The following is a 21,626-nucleotide window of genomic DNA, read 5'->3' as shown; positions in this document are numbered from 1 at the left end:
AAAGTAAGGAGCCAAAAACATTTCTGAGAATCAAGTATTTTTGCATCCATTTCTGTACCCATCCAGTGATGTAGGGAGGAAAGCAGTCCAGATTTGTGGTATTAGTTGTGGGCTAGGATCTGGATGGTTGCCTTTCAATGGAGACAAGTGGAACAAGACTTGGGCTCAAGACTTGGGCTAGGGCTTGGGGGTCAGTCTTCCTGAGTTGCTGCATGTTCCTCAAGATATGCTGACAATGTAGGCTTCCCACAAATTAAAGGCACTCTGACTTAGCTTAAATCCTTTATTTGATCTTAAGTCAGGCTGAATATTATACTAAGCGTGAGTAGGATTGTTGCCTAATTGCATACCTTTTAAGCTGTCATTGTGGATGGGTCAGGCTAGAGCTGAATAGTGGTTTTGTGTTACAAATGAGAAGGACAACTCTGACAAAGCTTCCCTCTGCCACCCTTGAATTCATTCTAATTCACCCCGTTCAAGTTATGTATTCACATGTATCTGAGTTTCCAATTAGCTATATTTTGTCTATTTTTTCAGCAACCAATTAGAATGAAATCAGGAGTAACACTTATTATATTGTTTTACAATATATAATTATTCAATTGTACTCTTTTTCTTTTCAAGGCTATTGCAGTTACGTGCATGGAGGTAAAATTGTTGATCTGGTTTGTGATTACATTGTTAACTTTAAGGGCCAATATCAGAAAACACAAATTATATTTGCCATTCATGACTTCAAGTTAAATTTCTGCCTATCATTTCTAATAAGTTATAGCTACTTAGAGCTGTTTTGAATGGACCTCTGATGGTTAACCATTTAAGATGAAAAGTGAGGTAGACACATTGTTAAAAACTGAATTTAGTTTAGAGAATGAAAATTAAATCCTTTGTTTACAGCGTAAAGCATCATAGAGTGTTGTTACTAATAGAAGTATTAAGTACTTCATCAGATTAAAATGTTTAAAGTTCTAAATATCTAAGATAGCTGTCAAATATAGCTGCCATCTGTCCTTGACAGAAGTGCCAACATCTGCTGAGATGCAGACCTGTGACCTCTAGATAAGTTTCTATACACAGAAAAATATTTATCTTCCTACAATGACCTTCCATACACAAGACATGAGCCATGGATTTGTTTCCTAGGGAACTAGTGACTGAGGAAAATCTATAATTAGATCTGTGGGTTGTTTGCTACAAATGGGAATTGGGTGCTAAGCAGGTTCTTAAAGTATCCAGAAGTATTTCATTGACTTCACGTAATGGAACCAAATTTAAAAAAATGCCTTTCATCATGATATTTCTTTTTTAATATCTTCAATTAAAGTTTTTAAATACTTTTGATAGAGTACTTATTCCTCTAGGTTAATTTTAACTGCAAAATATTTTCAAAAGTCAAGACTTGGCAGGTTGCTAGTTAAAGCAAAAATAAAACTAGACACAATCTTCCAATAAATTTCTTCAAATTAAACTGAATCTTAATTTTCAAGAATGGTTTTAGGTGAATCATTCTTACCAGCTCCATTTTTCTCGTTTTACTACTCCTATTCAGTTCCCCAGGTTGGGTCTGCAACTTCAATGTCTCACTCTGCAATTCCAATTACTCTACCCGGCTGGAAATTCCTGCTTAATCCAGATCTTGATTTCTTTCTTTGCTGCATGCATGGATCTAAAGATAACATTTGTAGCTAAATCCCGTGGGCAGTAATTGTAGCTGCAGGGAGACAAAGCAACTACATTTTTTATATTCCCCAGACAACCCAGGGCAGACTTCTCTAGACCTTAGCAGCAGATTATTTTAGCCTGGGCACAGTGCAGCTGAGATGCTGCTGTGTTGCTTCCAGTCTGGTGCTAGATCAGGTGCCTTATGCTTTCTTGGATGCTGGAAAAGTGGCCTTGAGTAATAAATTAAGACGTTGATCTTATTTGGAATAGATAGGACTGTGAAATACCTGGGAAAAGGTACTGTAAATTGGCTCTGTTCTCCTCTTTTCTCCCACTTGTTGTATATTGAGCTACATGTGATTACACATTATGTATTCTCTCCTACGTACTGAATTTCTGCAATTAGAGAACATTAAGTGTTGAAAGTTGTCTCTGCATTTCTGCCTTTTTAGATCAGTGGCAAGTTTGCAATAAAGCACCTCTATAAATCCAAATAATCTTTTTTTTTTCTTTTTTAAGGACATGTTTTGAGTTGTTCTTCATTTAATATTGTCATTCACGTTCAGATTTTTCCTAACAACTAACCATAGCTTTTAAGCTACTCCATCTAGCTGTCATTCAAAAGGCAGTGGTCCTCAAATTTCTTCAACTAACAGGGTTTGTTTCAAGTTAGTAACTTAAGCAGCAATTAAAATATGGTGATTAAATGGCTACTGAAAAGACAAATCAGCCAGTGAAATACCCAGGCCTTCTGTGACAAGTAATACTTCTAGGTCATTTTCCTTTGAGATTACAAAAAACTGTGTTTATAAATTCTGTGCTCTTGCTAGGAGGAAATTGCTGTGTACTGAATCCAGAGTTTACAGGTATATATGGGAAATCAACTATTACTTAGGAAAAGGGGAAGTGAAAAATATTTGTAATGAATCTTCTGGCTCTTAATAAATCTTCTGGCTCTTAATAAATCACGAGTAAAAGGAAGCTGAAGGATTTCCTGTTACAAAAGGTAATGCACATCTTGATGTGTTCATTGCATTACTTTACTTCGATCTATGAGCAAAGGCTCACCCTTCGCTATTTATATTGGTTAAACCCTCAAATTTGGTGCAATTGTAGATGAAGCCTGCAGGCTCTGGTGCTGCAACTGATTCTTCAAGGGGAATTGTTGCATCTGTGTGCAGCTAAGATAATGAACCTCAGACTGAAGGGATCCACTGGTGCTCAGAGCTTCCACATGCATAAATTCATTTTGTTTCATTTGGACACCTGTGCATCCTACCACAAAGCTCATCTGAATTTTGTAAGAGTTTATGCATAATTGTGGTAAAAAGCCATTATGTTGAGAAGAATTTTTTGTTGTTGTTGAATATCAGATATCCTATTTGTGTTGATTATTCTAAAAAGACCTCAAAAAATGAGCACTGGTGGTGAAACAACCTCACTGGGTTATAATATATTGTGTCATTTTTATACATAAAGTTCTTTTGTTGCAATATTTGTCTATGGAATTTATTAACCTTGGCAATTTTTGGATTTAGAGTTGTTTTTATTATAGTTACTAAAACATTGTATTTGCACTGGTGTAATGGTTGGTATAGTAACTTCTATAGGAAGCAGAGCCCCAGTCCAACAAAATACTTAAATATACCATCCGCATTTGAAGCAATACAAGTTCTATTTCCTTCAAGTACGTAAAGTTCTGAATATGATACCTGATAAGAGTATTCATGCAGTTTTGTTTAGATTGCTTCAGGCAAGGAACATTTGTACCATTTGCAGCCCTTAATCAGCCTTGCAAACGTGCATCAAAAATATGCTAAAACTATGTGCTTTAATTCTCATGATGTTGTTCCTGAATTTGGCACTTCCTGAAATGTTTTCCATGACAAAGCTCACAGTTAAGATGCTAAAAAAAACCCCTCTTGAAAATATCAGTGTATGATTTTTCATTTTCATAATTAATTTTCAACTCCTCATTTTTTTCATTCTCATGTTACATCTCTGACAGCTGGCATAAAAGTTTCCACATTCAAGATATTAGTAGACCCAGTAGTCAATATTTCAAAAATTTTATACAGCTATTACAAAGGCTTCAGTTTACAGATGCACTATTGTAATAATACGTGTGTTCCTGTTTGAGGAATGTTTTTCTGTAATTCATAAGTCTTAAGACAACCAATGCAAAAGAATGCAAATAAGAAGTAATGGCTAATCCTGTAATAGTAGTTCTGCCCAGTGGCCACTGAGTTCTTAGTGTGTATGTTAAAAGTGCAAAATTCAAACTCTTTCCAGTCATGTGTTTCACCCAGTTAAAACTGAATCTTGGGGATCTGACATAGAAAATAGATTTTTAAAGTTTAAAATAGCCGAATTATGGGTTTCTTTGCTGAGTTAAGTCTGTTGTCCGTATACATTCTTCTTTCTCTGGGAAATATATACATGTGTATTCTTATAAGGACTGTCAATAACATCAAGCAAAATATTTGTAATTGATGACCCAGAAGCAATGTCTGCTGTACTAAATATAGTTTTCGCCAGCTTTGGTTCACCCAGAAACCAAACTCTTCACCTTGACTTTGTGTTCCTTTACCTCAGCTGTCACAGGAGGTTGGGTCAGTGTTGTATATTCCTATTGCTGGGCACATACCCCTTTTCATTCTGTGCTTGTGGTTTCTGTAGTGCTGTTCCGGTGAAAGCACAAATATTAGAATTTGAGTGATTGATTGACTAGCTGGTTTAAGCTTTGCAGTGAAAGCACATGGTCTAGGAGATTTATACAGCTTTGAAAACCTCATACATAGACTGGAGATTGAAAACTTATCTGGAAATATTCTGAAATGTAGGACCGTGATATTGCCTGCATTATTGTATTGCATAAGCATCTTTAATTGCTGAGGTTTTGTTCTGTTGTTTACTTCAATTTTGCAAATATTGTTCATATTTGACTATATATTAACTTAGCTTGTGTTTTGGATAACATACTGAATGGGCATTTGTCCAGGTGTGTGGTGGGTTGACCCTGGCTGGATGCCAGGTGCCCACCAAAGCCGTTCTATCACTCCCCCCTCCTCAGCTGGACAGGGGAGAAAAAATATAACAAAGGTCTTGTGGGTGGAGATAAGGACAGGGAGAGATCACTCGCCAATTACTGTCATGGGCAAAACAGACTCAGCTTGGGGAAAATTAACTCAATTTATTACCAATCAACCAGAGCAGGGTAATGAGAAATAAAACCAAATCTCAGAACAGCTTCCCTCCACCCCTCCCTTCTTCCTGGGTACAACTTCACTCCCAGATTCTCTACCTATGCCCCACTCCAGCAGTGCAGGGGGACGGGGAATGGGGTTTATGGTCAGTTCATCACACATTATTTCTGCTGCTTCATCCTCCTCAGGGGCAGGACTCCTCACACTCTTCCCCTGCTTCAGCGTGGGGTCCCTCCCACAGGAGACAGTTTTCCACAAACTTCCCCAGCGTGGGTCCTTCCCATGGGCTGCAGTTCTTCACGAACTGCTCCAGCGTGGGTCCCCCATGGGGTCACAAGTCCTGCCAGAAAACTTGCTCCCGCGTGGGTTCCTCTATCCAGAGGGCTGCAGGTCCTGCTGGGAGCCTGCTCCAGCGCAGCCTTCCCAGGGGGTCACAGCTTCCTTTGGGCACCCACCCGTTCCACTGTGGGGTCCTCCCCAGGCTGCAGGTGGAGATCTGCTCCACCGTGGACCTCCTTGGGCTGCAGGGGGACAGCCTGCCTCACCATGGTGTTCACCACAAGCTGCAGGGGAATCTGCTCCAGCGCATCTCCTCCCCCTCCTTCACTGACGTTGGTGTCTGCAGAGTTGTTTCTCTTACATGTTCTCACTCCTTTCGCTGTCTGCCATTTCTGTCTCTCCCGCAACTTTTTTCCTTCTTAAAAATGTTATCACAGAGGTGTTACCACTATCACTGATTGGCTTGGCCTTGGCTGGCGGTGGGTCTGTCTTAGAGCCGGCTGGTATTGGCTCTGTGAGATGCAGGGGAAGCTTCCAGCAGTTTCTCACAGAAGCCAGCCCTATAACCCCCCTGCTACCAAAACCTTGCCACACAGAGCCAATACAGTAATATAATGAAGCTAATAGCAAGGCTCACTATGTGAAAAAGAAAAAAGTGTTACCTAAAATATATACTGTCATATATAGCGTGTCGTTTTTATCCCTAATTGTCATGAACAAAGGACATGGACATTATAAAGCTTCTCTAAGTGACTGTTACCATTACTTATGTGAATAAATCACCTGGATGTTCTTGGCTATCACCCATATATTGAATGACTTCTGAAGTCCTAGTTAGAGAGAAAGCAAAGGTCAGATTTGGCCAACATATCTCCCTTTGTCAAGGAGCAGAATTTGGTTCCTTTGCTTAACTAGTTCATCTAGTATTTAATTAATGAAGATAGAGGTATTGAGAACCAATAGATTTAATAAGTTATTAAACTCGGCAAATTATATAAATTGCTTTCTAAGCACAGTTTTTGTATGTTTAGCTTATAGTAATGTAACAGTTTCTCTTGGTTAGTGCTTTTGAATAATGATGGGAATGTTTTGCATTTGTTTTGGTTGAAAGATTATTTGAGTCAGTAGAGAGCAGATGGAGCCTCTGACTGTAAAGAATGATTTTCAGTATGGCAGGACAGGAAGTGTCTGTTTAAATATTTATATGATATCTAAACAATGGGCCTAAACCATTGTTTTGCTTTTGTGGAGCATAGTGCTTAAAGGAAAAAATAGTTCACCTCTAAATATTCCATGGATAAATTTGCTTCCTAGGAGAGGGAGGAAACACCAAAACCAAACACCCCCCACCCCCCAAAAAAAAAGAAAAAAAAAAAAAAGATGAGAGACAGTGTAATGCTCTGAAATGAAAAATACTGGGGTATGAACCAAATATTCCTGTTTGAGGGAGGGATTTGTTTTCTAATTAAAAAGTGAAACTACTATGATGCATCTCTAATTCAGATAGCGTCAAGAACTAAGAAATTATGCAAGTGGTTGAGGCAAACACTTCTTGTGAAGAATGAAACTGGTAAACTTAAACTAGGATGGTGCTGTTAAGGACAGATTTGCTGGGGTTGCAGAACTGTAAAGTCTCTCTCTGGGGGTAGTGTGGTTTTTCTGTACTTCTATTTTTCTTCTCTTGAGAACACTGATTCACTTTTGCGATAAACCCGTAACAACAGGGGGATCACATTGCCGAAATGAGTTTAGCTGGAAGGGATACATAATGTCAGCTGAAAAATTAGCACTTGGTAAATATGTTTTGGCCATGGTTCAGCAAAAAGCAGATCCTGTCAGCTAAGTAACATTCTGTTTTCTTGAAAGTGTGTCTTAGTTGAGAAGAATTGTACAGTCTCTTTCTTTTGGAAAAAAAAAAAAAAGAAAAAAAAAGTACTGGTTTGTCTTGGGTGCTAGATATGTGGTCCTGATGAGGCTAGTATGGATCACTTCAGTTTTCAACACATTTATTCTCTGATGTACCCTTGACATGCGAAAGTGTTATCAGTTGTGGGGAAGTGAGTAATGTCTAAGTGTATACCTAATACTGTCCTTTGGGTTCTGGGTGAGAAAATAGCCTTCAAGAGTCTATATTAGTGTGGGATGCTCAGCTGGCATCTATTTTGTCTATGCTATCTGCCCATACAATGTCAAGGCCCTTCTGAATTGTGAGATCAGAACAAGGGAAAATATGTAGAAATTGGGAGGCCAGATAAAGTATGCCTACTTTATCCACATTCTCAGGAGGTAGGGGCTTGAGTCTACGTGCGCTACCTTAACTGGACCGTTTCCTTAGAATGAAGAGTCTTTATATGCAACACTGTCATGTAGAACAGACATTTTCAATATTAGAACCTGCACTGAAGTTCCTAAAGCCATGAACAAATTATGGAAATAAGTGTTTCTGTCTGGTCTTCAGGTAGTAGGAACTGTGGGAAAGTAATTTATGTATTTCAGAAATGTAAAAACAGCATCCCAAAGTAAACATTCCAGCAGAAATAATCTGGCCTTGTTTTTTCTCAGCCAGTAAACTGGGAAAGCTTAGTTGTATAAATACATTGTAAGCTAGGAAATTTTCATATGAACAGTGCTGTGTTTATGACAGTATTCAGAATAGCAGTTTTGCCAGAGGAGATGTCAGACAACCCTCCTGTTCTTTCTTCCTGGCTCTTGTTGAAGCACCAAACCATATGGCAAATTAAGCCTGATTTTTATTAAACTTTTCATTGTACTGAGCTTAGTGTGAACTAGGAAATGCACTTTCTCTGAACTATGCAGCCATTATATAAGCATCTTAATTAGGAGATGTTAATGGACTTCCTTACATTCCTGGGAGTCTGTAGCTCCCTCTTGTGGCTAATTAAACATTTTAAAGAACAGTACTTCGGAAAATTGCTTTTTGGGTGACCACCCTTGTTCTTGAACAAATGATGCAGTGGTATGCGGAGCATCTCTAACCTGTGCTGCTTCTTACTAGATCAAGCATAAGTCGTTGTGCAATAACTAGATGCATAGATGGATAAATAGATGGGAGAGAAGGGTCTGCACATACTTGCACCGTGAATGTGACTGCTTCCTGAAGCTTTAAAAAAGCTGAATGGACACATTCAGTCATTTCGAAAAAAACTCTGCTGTCTGGTAACTCTGTTGGTCCTATACATTATATGCTGAAGAATGGTTTACAGCTAAATTGGGGATGAGATATGAGATGCGTCGTAGCTCCAAGGAGTACAAATCTTTCCGGTACCACTTTGGGATGTCTTGCCATCAAACTCAAGGTTAAGATCTTTGCCAGATTTGGAGTTGAGAGGAAATTTTCCCTCCAGTCAGGTTTGCAGGGTCCCTTATTATTACTATTATTACACTCCTCCCTTTCCATCTAGTGTGGAGAAAGATCTGTATATTTTTCTGATAAATTCCCTTGCACAGACCATGATTTGTTTTGCTTTCTTTCTGTGGCTTCTTACAACTAGGGCATTGCACCTATAGTACACCTTAAATTTGTCATAAATGGTTAGGTAATGTTTGATGGCTATGGTGGAGATGGCTGTTGTGTAGACATCTCTGAATTAGATTTTTTGTGCTGGCCTGTGGCTGACTTCAGGCCTTTCAAACCATTGTTCTTGTATTGGATGGGAAGGTGCACTTATTTTGTAATAAGTCTCAGAAATCAGGGTAAAAAACAGTCAATTCATCTTTTCCCTACAAAAGTGAGCAATGGTCATGACACTGCAAAATTGTAAGCATAGCTTTATGTTAAGAAAAACACATATTTTTAGGCTTGATGTAATAAATACCAGAGATTGGTCAAAAAATGAATTGAACAGCAGGTAAATTTTCAGTAGGAACCATTAAGTTTCAGTTTCATCACAAAACCTGAAGTTACAAAGTTACTTTGCCCTTTTGTCACCTGCACTATTGCCTGCCTCTGTGTTTTGGCATGACATACTCAAAAAAACATGAGAAGAAAACTTCATCCATTAGGGTTTCTGACTCGGAAGGAGGAAGAAAAAATAGCTGAAACAGGTTTTTACTTTGAAATTTCTCCCTTCCCCAAAGGGTTTGAGAATTGAAACTTTATCTCTCAAAATGCTGATTTCCTATTTCATAACTTGTGGCAATTTTTTCTCAATTAAAATAAAAGAATAATGATTATGGAGTTTAGTCAAAATCTCACTGCCCAGTAATCTGTAAACCAGCGTTGCTGAACCCACAGCAACAGAGCAACAAACATGTATTTCCTCAGGGACATTATTAAACACCCTGCATATTTATTATCCCAAAATGGGAACAGGTCCAGATTTCTAAGGCCACTTTTTCCCTTCCTCTTCCTGAGCTGTAATTCAGACCAGCATATAAATATTTGACTTAATGTTTCTGCGGAAATATTAACGATATAAAATTGCTTGAAACAAAAGAATGTGAAACAGCAGAGGGAAGGAATGGTTTGGCAAGATTATCAGCCTTAAAGGGCAAGATTAATTTATAATCCTTCCAGATTCTGGTGTACAAATACAAATTTGCAAAGCATGTAGCTTATAACAAACATTGTGTAGCTCTGCAAGTTTACATATGCTACTGTCACTAATGTGAGACAGCCTTGAAATTGGATTTTTAGGGATTTTTTTCTTATGGGGAAATAAGGTAGCGATAGTAACAAGGAGTTTCCATATACACATGTGTGTATATATATAAATATAAATTTGGAAAGTGGAGGAATTCCAACAGTGTGACTAAGCAGAGTTCTGGGCAGAATATCCAGATGTTTTCATGAGGAGATTTTTCCCTTGGTTTAAAATCCTGGGAAAGGAGGACTGTAGAAGGGAATGTGGGGAAAAAAACAACCTGAAAGTAGTCTATTTTGTAATGACTTTATGATGACTAATAAAAAGGACTGACTAATCGGAAAGTAATGTGTGATGGCTATCTGGTATTGTAAGGGTTGTTGTGAAATAAGTATGCTTTATGCTATTCAGTGGAATATGTCTTTTTTCTTTCTTTTTTTTTTGTTGTAAGTTTGTAGCTGTTTTATCAATTTAACTGCAAAAAAGATACAGAATTAAATAAAATGTCAAATTGTAGACATAGAGCGAATACAGTAGCAATGGAATAATAGAAACTTTAAGTAGTGAAATAGAAGACAGTGAAGATAAGATAGGAACTGTCTAAGGACATGAGTAGGTTTTCCAGGGTTTTACACAAGAATCTCACAGAGTTTTCTGAATGATTGAAACCATATTTTACAGTTATATATTACCACAAACCATATTTTATAGTTAAGTATTATTGGCAGGGAATATACCATGACATTAGGTAAAAGATTGAAATAGAATGATTTTAGAAGTTTTTATAATATGACCTGTAACTTCTTGTTTTCTGCCATGTAGGTCATCAGCCGTGAAGGGACAGAGGGAGCAAAGTTTCGACTCTCTGGTAAGGGAGTAGATCAAGACCCCAAAGGAATTTTTAGAATCAATGAGATCAGTGGGGAAGTCTCCGTGACCAGAACCCTTGATAGAGAAGCAATTGCCAATTATGAAGTGAGTACTCATAGCGATAGGATCTCTGTCTCTATGTTTGTAATATATAGTTTTTGAATGTGTATTTGCTTTTGAAAGGGCTGCAGTTATTGAAGACTAAATTGCGGCCACTGTCCTATAAAATTTCCAGAAGAAGCATTTGTCCTTTGGAAATGGTAAATGGTTTATTTTTACATGCAGTCGGAACTCTACTCTGCTTTCTGCATGTAATTTGTCATTTATCTTTAGTAGAAATACTGTCTGAACATTGTGTGTGCATTTGATTTGTGAATACAAAATTATGTTTGGACAAAAGGAGATCTTTTCAGGAAGTTGCCACTAAGGTACTACGTGGTTATACTTTTTCTTTTTTATTGTCAAGCTGTCAATGGGATATTCTATTCAACTCCATTTTTAGTAATGGATATCTTTTAATAGAAATAAAGAAGATACTGTTAATATGAAAATGTTAGCAGATACATCTCTGTCAGAGGTATGTCTCCTACAAAGATTTTACTGAAAATTCCTTTCCTTTTCAATAAATGATACGTTTCTCCCCACTGAAATTCTAACAAATGATCTCTGAAATCTGCAAAGTAACTGCACCACAATGTCCTGAAATGCACAGTATAAATACAGGACCTGTCAATTCATGTTTTCTATCTAGCTCTTGAAATGTGCAGTCAGATAAATTGTGTCTGGCCACTTCAATACAGATAAGCAGCAGAATTCAAAATGCTAAATGGTTAGTACATTTGCATGTTGTCACTTCTACCACAGCATGGGGGACTAACCTCTGTATCCTCATGCAACAGGGAGCGTGCGATACTCCAGCCCATGAGGGGCACAGGCTCTGGTGACAGTTCTGACTTCTATCCCTGACCTCTTCATTTTGTCTTCCGCTGTGTAGTAATTCATACTTGTACTTTCAGTGCTGTTTCTTTCCTCCTCTGGAAGAGTTTGGCAGTTAGATGACTAGTCATACTTGCTCAAACAGCACCGCTAAAACTTACCATATGTTGGTTTTCAACACTTAAACATCTATTTCTCATCCGGGTCTACGGTGCAGTGTATGTTAACCACTCACATAGGATTTATGGTAGTTACATTATGGTAGACATTTGTGATATCCTTCTTAAAGAAAAACATTGCAGTTACTCTTTTTAACACTGTTCCATGTCTTCATTTACCAGCTGTTTCTTATTTTATCAGTGGCTTTCTACCTTAATGGGTTCAGTATAAACCTTGATTTTTTTTTTTAATTTTTTTTTTTTCTTTTAATGAAAAACCATAGTAGTCTTTTCAACCTAATGCAGCAAACCACAAATGGCCCTCCTATCTGATCTGGCAAAAGTATACACTTAAATTAAGACGAAAACATTTCCCTAGAGGAGCCTTTTCAAAGCAATGCAAGTTACATACAAATAGTGCAGTGTAGTAGATTATCCAGAGCAATGTGAATGTATATCCTAATAGGCTGTAGTGCTTTCTAACCTGTTATATAACACTCTGCTCAGCATGCTCGCTGGCATCCTGTTGTGCAAAATGTAGTTGAAAAGTTCTGTAGGAGAACCCTCAACTTGATTATCTGTCTTTGAATCCAGCCCATTGTTTTTCAATAAAGATGTATCATGGTGTCAGGAAGGCAGCAGGATTTTTCTCCCTGATTTCCTTGGTACACTGAAAGATGAATTACCCGAAAGACCCTTAAATTTATCTCAAAAGTGTTTTTGTTTTCTGCTTATCTGTTTGAGCCCCCCTACCCAGTATTGATGTCCTGTAAGAAAAAGTTCAACGCAAAGGGCAAACAAAGAAAGAATAGATCTCCATGAAAAAATACAAGTTCTTTGCAAGCCATCATACTATCAAGTATATAATCAGTGGTAGAGCAAGGAAAAAAGATGAAATCTGTTTGAATCCTTCCAGCTACACAGAAGGCTGCTGTGCATGAGCACTGATTTATTTCCGATGCTTAGTGCATATATACTCAAGGGATGAGAATTAAAAAAAATGTTAATAGGGCACAAAATAGAGCTTTAGTGATCACAGTATTTCATAGAACTTTGCAGCTTTTACTATCCGTGTACCTCAAAATGTTTTAAATTAGCTAAGAATATTTAACCTATTATAAAAATTTGTTGAAGTTTCTTTCATTGAATGTTTGAAATTCTGCTTTTTGCCGCCCTCTTTCTCCTGGAGGAATAGTGAAAAACCTGCAGGAGTTTTTCTGTATATTCATTACAAGAGAAACATGATTACATTAGAGGAGTACTGAATTCTATTCAGACAACTGTCGATTGTCTGAGTTAATCTCCTCTTTCTACTGTTTATTTTTAAATATTTTATTTTTAGTAAAAGATAGAAAATATTTATGAGAGAGTGAAAAAAAAAATCAATCTGAGGGTCAGGGCCTGCCAGTCTATTTGGTGCAGCCCATTTGCATGTCGGTTGTGTTTTCAAATGAGTTTAGATTTTGTTTGTTAGCAAAAGAAACTCAAGCTGGCAAGAGGTATGTAAGGCAGCTACATTAATGATAGCCAACCCCCCTGAAACAGACTTATCTGATTGATTTATGAGTTTATTTTTTATGAAATCCATTAAATTGTTCCAAAATGGCCAAGTATGTGAAATTCCACCAAAATATTAATGTCGAGGTGATTAATTGCCATAGTAATTCTGACCTCATCACCTACACATTTGAAAATATGATGGTTTCTAGTAAGAAAATGAAACTGTGCCAGAGGAGGCTAGGTAAGACAGCAAAAGTCCAAAAGCCACTACATTGAAATTAGCCATTAGTAATTATTTTTTTTCTAATGTGTTTGGAACTATGCTAATGAAATCATGTTTGCCAATGGGAAAAGGTAGATGCTTCTGGTGTGTTTGTACCTGTAACTTTGTGGGGTGCCTCCTTAAAGGTCAGAGAATGTCAATCAGCTTTGGTTTTAAGTGAAAGCTGTTTATAAAGAAGAGCAAGAGGATGTAAGGATGTTATTAAGCCCAGCAAAGACAGACTGTTTTAGAAAAGTGTGTAGTAATTCCTTTTTTCTTCCAAAGAGGTTTGATGAAGAGCAACCTGATAGGAATTCCCTGGGTCAGAGTAAACCAGTGGATTTGCACTGAATGGTTTCATTTGGGGGCTTGCTACAGCCTGTTGATGAAACTACTAAATGATGCTCTGAAGAAGGGGCTTAAGCAGAATATGGGCATATAATTGAATTGCTTCTGGGTTGGTGAGATAAGCAGGTAGCCTACAGCCCCTGTTTAGTGGGAGCACAAGGTGTTCAGTTGCACAAATATACTCTCAAAAATAATGCTTTTTGTTTTCTCTCAAGATTTGAATAAATAAGACTAGTTGGAAATTTCAGACAATGGCAAATCATTTATTTATTTAGTATTGAAAAGTGCAGATGTGTAAAAACAGATGAAGGAACTTGGTGGGGAGACTTAAGATGGCTTTTCTAGTCCAAATCAGTGAGGTACCCACCATCCAAAAATTGCTGCTAATCTCTGCAATTCTGAGTTCACTTCAGATCTGTAGTCTTTTCTGATTCCAGCAGAGCAGAATTATTAGTGACTTTTCAGTTATATCTTTTAGCAAAACAATCAAACGCTTCTAAAAAGACCTGCAATAACAGAACTAAAGGATTCCAGTGAAGTTGGAAGTCATGTTGTGCCAAGTGTTGATAAAAGACTGGTGAATTGGGAAACAAAGGTTCAAATAGAGGGCCAGCGAAGATTGGCTGAGAAACAGTGGTTATGGGGTAATCTGTTAATTAAAAACACTGAGCTCATTTTCAAAACCTTACGTTTACATAGATAATGTGTTCATAGGCAGAAATGCTTTCATGCAACTAAAAGCAGGAAGAGTTGCATATGTTGATTACCATGACCAAGATGACAAAAGTTGCTCAGTTAGAACTCTTTTTTTGTTCTTTGCTCAAAGCTAGATAGGCTCAGAAAAAATGGGAGCAATTATCCATTAACTTTTTACAGTTAATGCATGAGATTTTGGTTAGGCATTCCTTAGGTACAGGACAAAACCTGAAGTTGTATAAACTTGTTTCCCGTCACTTATCACTGCATGTAATCCCTGCAGCAGTAAAATCCAGTTCTGTAACCTCTTAAGCATCAGTGGCAAAGTGCCAACCGGTCAATGGGGGGCTTCCAGTTGGGTCTCAAGATTTTAAAGGATGTTGCCATTGTTGATGGGCTATTTCATAACTGCCAACTTCATAACTCCCGTTTCATTCATGCCAAGTGTAAATACGTGTGGAAGAGAAATAATCAGAAAGTGATCCTTTGCAAGCATGAAATGAAGAAGCTTGATAAAACTATTCAGCGACAGTGTGCAAATTAGAGCTGTGACCAAATTTACCTAGGCAATTTGAACTGTTAATGAAGAGTTAGTTTTAATTATTTTTTAAGTAAGGAGCTTAATTTGCTTTAGAAAATACTTAACAAGCAGAGGTGTGAAATCAGCTTTCAGCTTTTTTTATAATGACAGATCACACTTCTGTGAAAGGATGCCTTGCAACTGGTAGTGACAGACTGAGATATTTAGAAAACTTACATTAACAGGACTAAAAAGCAAATTAGGAGTATTTGCTTTGTGTGGTATTGTTTCTATATGTTGGATAACAAGTAGACTGAGAACAGGGTAAAGAATTCAGACCAATCAACAGCAACCAAATCTACTGTGAACTGCTTCAGTTTAGGTTACGTGAAACTCTTGTTTCTGTGACTGAGCCAAACATTTAGGGTGATGCTGGAGTCTTAATGGATTCTATTTCTGTGTTTAATATGCAACAAATAATGGAAATGCTTCACAATCGTGGGGGGACCTAGCTTGGTCATGTGCCAAGGAGTATGTGAGAGAGACTTTTAAGTACTTGAATGCATTTTTGCAGGTACTGCAAGTATTACTGTAGCAAAAAACTAGACATGAACAGCTGTAATATATCCTGTACAGAAGAATGAATTTGTCTTCTGTGTAAGTCCATTTTAGTGCAGCCACATCCTTTTCAGAATGATTTATCATACTCTGATCTTGAATTTCTGCAATATGCAGTGCGGAGATATATAGGCAGCACGGAAGCCTGCTTCTCTTTGAGAAGGATAAAACACGAACTTGCTTCTAACTTCAAGACTGGTCTAAACTGTAATTTAATCTTGGTTATCTGAACTGGCAGAATTGTCTGAAGTGTAAGTGATCTGCTCTGTCTTGAGCTGAAACCTGTTGAAGGGGAATGTCAGACCTCAGTCATCTCCCACTAATACCCTGAAAAAAAGGTGGCACTCGGCGTTTGATGGGAGGAGGGGTTTGGTCTTGTAGAGATGCAAATTTCAGTATATTGTGCTTGATTTAGTTAAAACATCAGTAATACACAGAGAAAACCTGTTAAAATACTGGTGCTTCCAAACCATGACTGTTACATCAAAAAAGCTTGGAATAATGGCAGAGTACGAACTTTCAGGGAGGAATTCTGATTATTTAGCAAGGAGAAAAGAAAAAAAATATCACTGGGTGAGAAAAAAAAAGTTTTGTGCAGCTATTGCATATGATTATTAATGAGCCAGAAACTTACTGGTATAAATGAGCTGTAGTTAGATCAACTGACATACAGCTGAAAATTCTGGCAGCGAAAAAGATCTCTGTAGCTTGCGTTACACATGTATATGTAGAGGGTGCACGAGATTTTCTATGGTTTTTGCTTTATTTTCATATGTTTACATATATATTCATTAATGTGTTCACGTGTTGGGGCACCAGGTAAATTCGGAGAGGACTGTTTTGAATTAATTTCATATTTTGACTACAGAGAGAGAAATGAACACTGACTGAGAAAGTGCCATTAGGTTGTTGCCTGGCAGCATTACTTGAAATTTAGCTATCCCTACACAGACTGTTCAGTAAGCAAGCTGATGATAATGCCTATGGAAGAGAGGAAAATTCATCACTGTGAATGCTAAAAATAATGAATTGCTATAGGTAGCATCTCAAAAAAACCATGGGCAGCCTCTTGAAAAAAAATTGAATTCTCTCTGTCATTGCTGCGTGTGAAGGAACTGCAGGCTGCTCCATATCCTGAGGTAGGCATTATAATCTTAACCTAGCACTGAGACTTATGTCTCAGCAGTTGCACTCCTGTTTGTATAATAGTCACAGACTATAATTTCTATAAACCTACGTTAGCACAGCATCATGCTTAGCATCAGAACTCATTTATACTGGTATTATTCCAATATAGGCATTTTCATATAGGAAGAAGAAATCAACTCTACTTTTATATCTGAATCTCTTCTACTTCAATAAGTCTTGAAGGTGCAAACTGCAGGAAGTTCAGATAGTCTGCTCTGGGGTTAACATTACTCTATCATTACGCTCCTTTCTGAAACTTTCACTGCGGCCAAAAGCTTTGGAGTAGTGAAGTTTCACTACCATTGATGGTGTGTTAGGTTGACGTAGCGTGCATGCGACCATGCAAGTTCTATTACTGATAGAGAGCTCCATTGGTTACACAAATCTCATCCCTCAGCAACGCCTTTATTCCAGTGCAACTTCTCAGCGTAGCCTGGCTGAGATGCCTTGAATGAATTGAAGGTGCTTGATACAAGACTCTGTATGTGTCTCTGTCTCTCATTAACAAGTGATTTTTGGTGTCTGTAATCTCCAATAAAGCACTCTGTTGATAAAATAGCATTATGCCACAGAGGACTCTGAATCCTATGGGAACTGGTTCTTTGCTCTGTCAATACCGGTTTGGTACCGAACTTTGGTTCTGACATGTGTGTTCACGACTTAGCACTGCTTTTACTTGTGTGGGGAAAGAGGGAATAAATGAATCTGTCAACCTAAAAAACCCACTTTTTTTCTAAAAACTAAGAGTGATGGATTACTCAAAATATTGTTGCTTCCTGTTCTGTAACAAATGGATTTAGAAGGCATTTTTTTTTTAGTGTGTCATAAATTGGAGAAAACCAGGTTTTGTTTCTTAAAAGATAATTTGGATTTCTTTAATATTTTTTAATTGAGATTAGGAAATGGCAAGATTAAGTATTAACAGATATTTTGTCAAACCTGGAAGCAGAAATGTGACAACAGGAACGAACCCAGCAGAAGCAAAGGTCTAGATCCTTCGATGAAATCTGTATGGGCAGACTCCTGAATTCATGGGGAACTTTTTGGCATTGATTGTTTACCAAGGTCAAAAACAAGGTGGTCACCATAACTGTGTGCATAAATCAAATATTTGAGCATATAAATTTTATGTAGAGTCACATTTCTTAAAAGTACGATTTAAATAATTGCTTGCACAGCTGGGATATAAATGGGATTTCCAGCTCCTGGAAAATCTCTCTCTCTCCCCCAAGGTTGGTTTATGGGATAAAAAGAAAACCTGACAGGAAATGAAGTTAAAATTCATGTTATTTTTATGTATATTCTCCTATTCTGTCTTGGGGGAACGAGATATCTATTTTATATAAACTCTCTAATTTAGCATCTCTTGTTCATTTTTACTGTAAATAGTCTATTCAATACATACTGTAGATCTTAATGTTATGAGATACCAGCAGGGTACTGTGATTCATTTCAGAATCCACTAGCATCCTCATATCATTTATGTGAAAAGCATACAAAAGTCAACAGTTAGTTTTGTTGGAGGGCATATGCTTTATTCTTAGATCTAACTGCTTGCATGGCTTTGACATTCCTGCTGTTCAACAGCACTGTTGTGTCATTTGTAGGAGGAACAGAGTGAAGTTTCATTAAAGGGAAAAATCAGCAAAGATTTGTTTATAACCTATAACTGTCAAGACAAGGTAGTGGGCTTGGATTTCCATGCTAAAAATAATGCAGACTCCAAACACCAGGCAGAATTAGTATTTTCTCATTGAAGAGTGGGAGGTGGAAATGCACAGCAGTAAGAAATAAAGAAAAATTGGAGTTTACTGAGACAGTAACAAATAACACAAAATTTTGTTTCAAGGTTGTTTTGTTTGTTTGTTTTTTATTATTATTATTTTCTAATCAAACACCACTCCTGGAAAGAATAATGATGTGTTCAGTAAAACAAGAGGAGACTAATAACATTTTTGTCATATTATGTTAATAGTCTGTGAAACAACTTTTGCTATTACATATTAATTGCATTTTAAGGCATTTAAATGTCATCATGATACTTCTTCACTCTTCAGGATGATCAGTTTGTTTGTTTAGTTTCCTTGTCTATTTGTATTATAGCAACCCTCAAAATATCTTGCTGAAGGCTCACTGTTCCAGGTGCAGCATAAATACCTAGGAAGACATTTGCCCTTTCCCCAGCCCTTATGTTTTCCTACAGTGAAAAGGAAGAGTCTTGCCTTGCAAATGTTTGTAATTGTTCCAAGCTTTATGCAGTGATGGCCATGACAGCAGTTTCACAGAGACTGGGTTGTTGCTGCTCCAGCAAGGGCATGTCAGGTCTGAATGGAGGGGAGGTCCTACAGCTTAGGTCTGTACTACTATTACTTTGTGTATCCCACTTCTGTACGATTTGTCACATTTTTGCCTGCTGTGTCCACAGATGTGCCTGATTATGCTTATGTATGCAAAGGTGCAGCTTAGAAGTTTAGAGGAAAGGTGGGAACATCGGAGGTTTTTTAGTTGGTGCAAGTCAAACGACTTGGTTAGGAAATCTTTTTCTGCTCAAAAACTGTTCTTTGAATCCATTTTGATACATTAGCATTCTGCCAACTAACCATAGATTAAGTAGAAACTACCAATTTTGTCTTTATGAATGGCAAGGATGGTCCTATTTTGCCTTTTATTAGGTATATATTTTTTGTTTAGTTTGTTTTTTTTCTGGAAAAAGTGCACAAGTTCTGAGCTTCTTGATCCTTCGCTAAGCATGCAAAAATATTGCAGTGTCTATTTTTGAAATAGAGTGCTTTTCTTGTGGCTCAACTCAAAGTCTTGAAGGTCTGGCCTTGTTATTTTGCAGCACTACTTTAAGCTTTTCCTAGTCCATTAGTAACATTCAGAACATAATACAGAAATTGTTGAAATTTGGTTGGTCAAATCTCCATATCTCTTGTTCCTTCCAATAAAGAAAGAAGTCTGTCGTCTTTAGATATTTGGTCAAAATTCAGAATCTTAATGTTCTAATTGCTGGAAAACCTTGATTTCTACAGCTATTTCTTCATCTTGGAAATGTGGGTCCATAACAATCTATAGCTTCTTTTTTTTTAATGAAAACTGAGGTAAGGTCCATAATAATAACTTTTTTTTTTTGAGAACAAAGGCAATGAATTAATTATATTTTTTTGTTAATAATTTCCTGTCTGCAGTTAGAGGACCTGCCATCTCCTTTCTGACCTCTTGTTCTTTATGTACCTGAAGAAAATCTTATTACCTGTCTTATCCTCTCCTGCAATCTTCTTTTCATTTTCCACCTTCTTGCTTCGTTTTTTCCCTTGTGCTTTTAACTTCATTCCATAACCTTTCTACTCCCCCTGTCTTTCTTGAAGTTTTATGTCATTCACTTACACTTTTACTAACCTCTCTGCATTTCCTTCTTCAGACATACTGACCTGTTTTATGCTCTTTATAAATAGTTTTGCTAAGGGTATGCATAACCATCATCTAAGCATAATTTTTTTTTTGTTATTGTATAGAACCCTTCCACTGTCTTTGCAAAAGCTGTACTGCTTTATCCATTCTAATCCTCAGTGTTCATAAGTAAATCCCTTTAGAAATCTGTGTTCTGGAAACCCTTGACTTTGGATTACTTACTGCATGACCCTACCTTTTCTTCAAGTTTTGTGAAACAGCCTAGATAGTTAATATGTGATGCTAAGAAATTCTGGTGGAAAATTGAGTTTTGTTTCCATTTTAATGCTTTTTAGACTGTATCTCTCTTCCATCAAATTATGGATATTAATTTAAGAAGTATGTGATTGGCTGGAAATTCCTAGCATTTAGTTTATTAAAAATAATTCTAATACTTAATTCTGCCAACACTGGATTTGTGGTCTGCTCAAAAATGCTCAGCCTCAAAAAGGGACCTCTATCATAGGACACCTGATATAAGAATTAGTTCTGTCACTTCAGAACTGTGGTTTTAATACTTGAACTCTGTAAAATTATTGTAGGATAATGGGCCATAATTTTAAAGTTGTATATGCCTGTGTTTGTGGCAAAAATACTAAACAGGTTTGTAATTTTTATGCAAAAGTAAGTTTTAATTAACGTGGAGTGACATGATATTTTTGCAAAATGTGTGAAAAGAATTTGTATAAAATTAAGAAATAAGCATGCTTCAATGATCCGCTCCGTGCATTCTATGTTCCATTATGCATGTTTCTCTAACATCATTAGAGGGAATTAGGCTTCAACAAATCTCATTATTTAAATATCATGGTCCAGTTGAATGTGCAGTTAGGTTATCTTCAAAATCCAATCTTTCTGCATCTGCTCTTTCTTGCATCGAGGTTTAGGAGCTGTAAATATGATGCAAATGTTTCATTGGGCCACTACTATGGCATGTTCTTTGTTATGTATTTTTTCCATGTCTGCAAGAGACTTTGAGGAAAAATGGCAGTATGGACCATGAAGTCTCCATTATGGAAATGATAAAAAAATAACTGTGTGCTGTAAAAAAAAATAAAAAAAAATAATAAAAAATTGGAGTCCAGGATCCACTTGCCTGCGTCATCTTCAAAGCTTTTTGACACCTATGTTTTGAGTCCACTGCAGGATTCGCCTATTTCCCAGGCCCACAGATGAGGCAGACGACCGGTTGTGGGCGGGTGATAGTAACATCTTATATTTTGATCTTTGGAAATGAGATAAGAACCCTTTGTGGGTCATCTCCCCCCGACCCTGAAATATATCAACTGTCTCTCTGTTACCACACTGATGTCAATTAACTGTTCTTGA

At 37.2% G+C, this 21,626-nt stretch overlaps 1 protein-coding gene across 4 annotated transcripts in view; it reads left to right on the top strand.

Annotated features, from left to right (window-relative positions):
- CDH13 (cadherin 13) overlaps positions 1–21,626 on the top strand; it is a 518,714-nt gene that overhangs the window by 233,589 nt on the left and 263,499 nt on the right. For all 4 annotated transcript variants that reach the window (XM_075039933.1, XM_075039934.1, XM_075039932.1 and 1 more), the window contains exon 5: positions 10,574–10,726. In XM_075039933.1, coding sequence (XP_074896034.1) covers positions 10,574–10,726 — 153 coding nt within the window. The remainder of the gene's footprint in view (positions 1–10,573; positions 10,727–21,626) is intronic.

This window comes from Buteo buteo, chromosome 11 (genome assembly GCF_964188355.1).
Source record: "Buteo buteo chromosome 11, bButBut1.hap1.1, whole genome shotgun sequence".
Lineage (NCBI taxonomy): Eukaryota > Metazoa > Chordata > Aves > Accipitriformes > Accipitridae > Buteo > Buteo buteo.
This window is presented reverse-complemented; position numbering and strand designations above follow the sequence as displayed.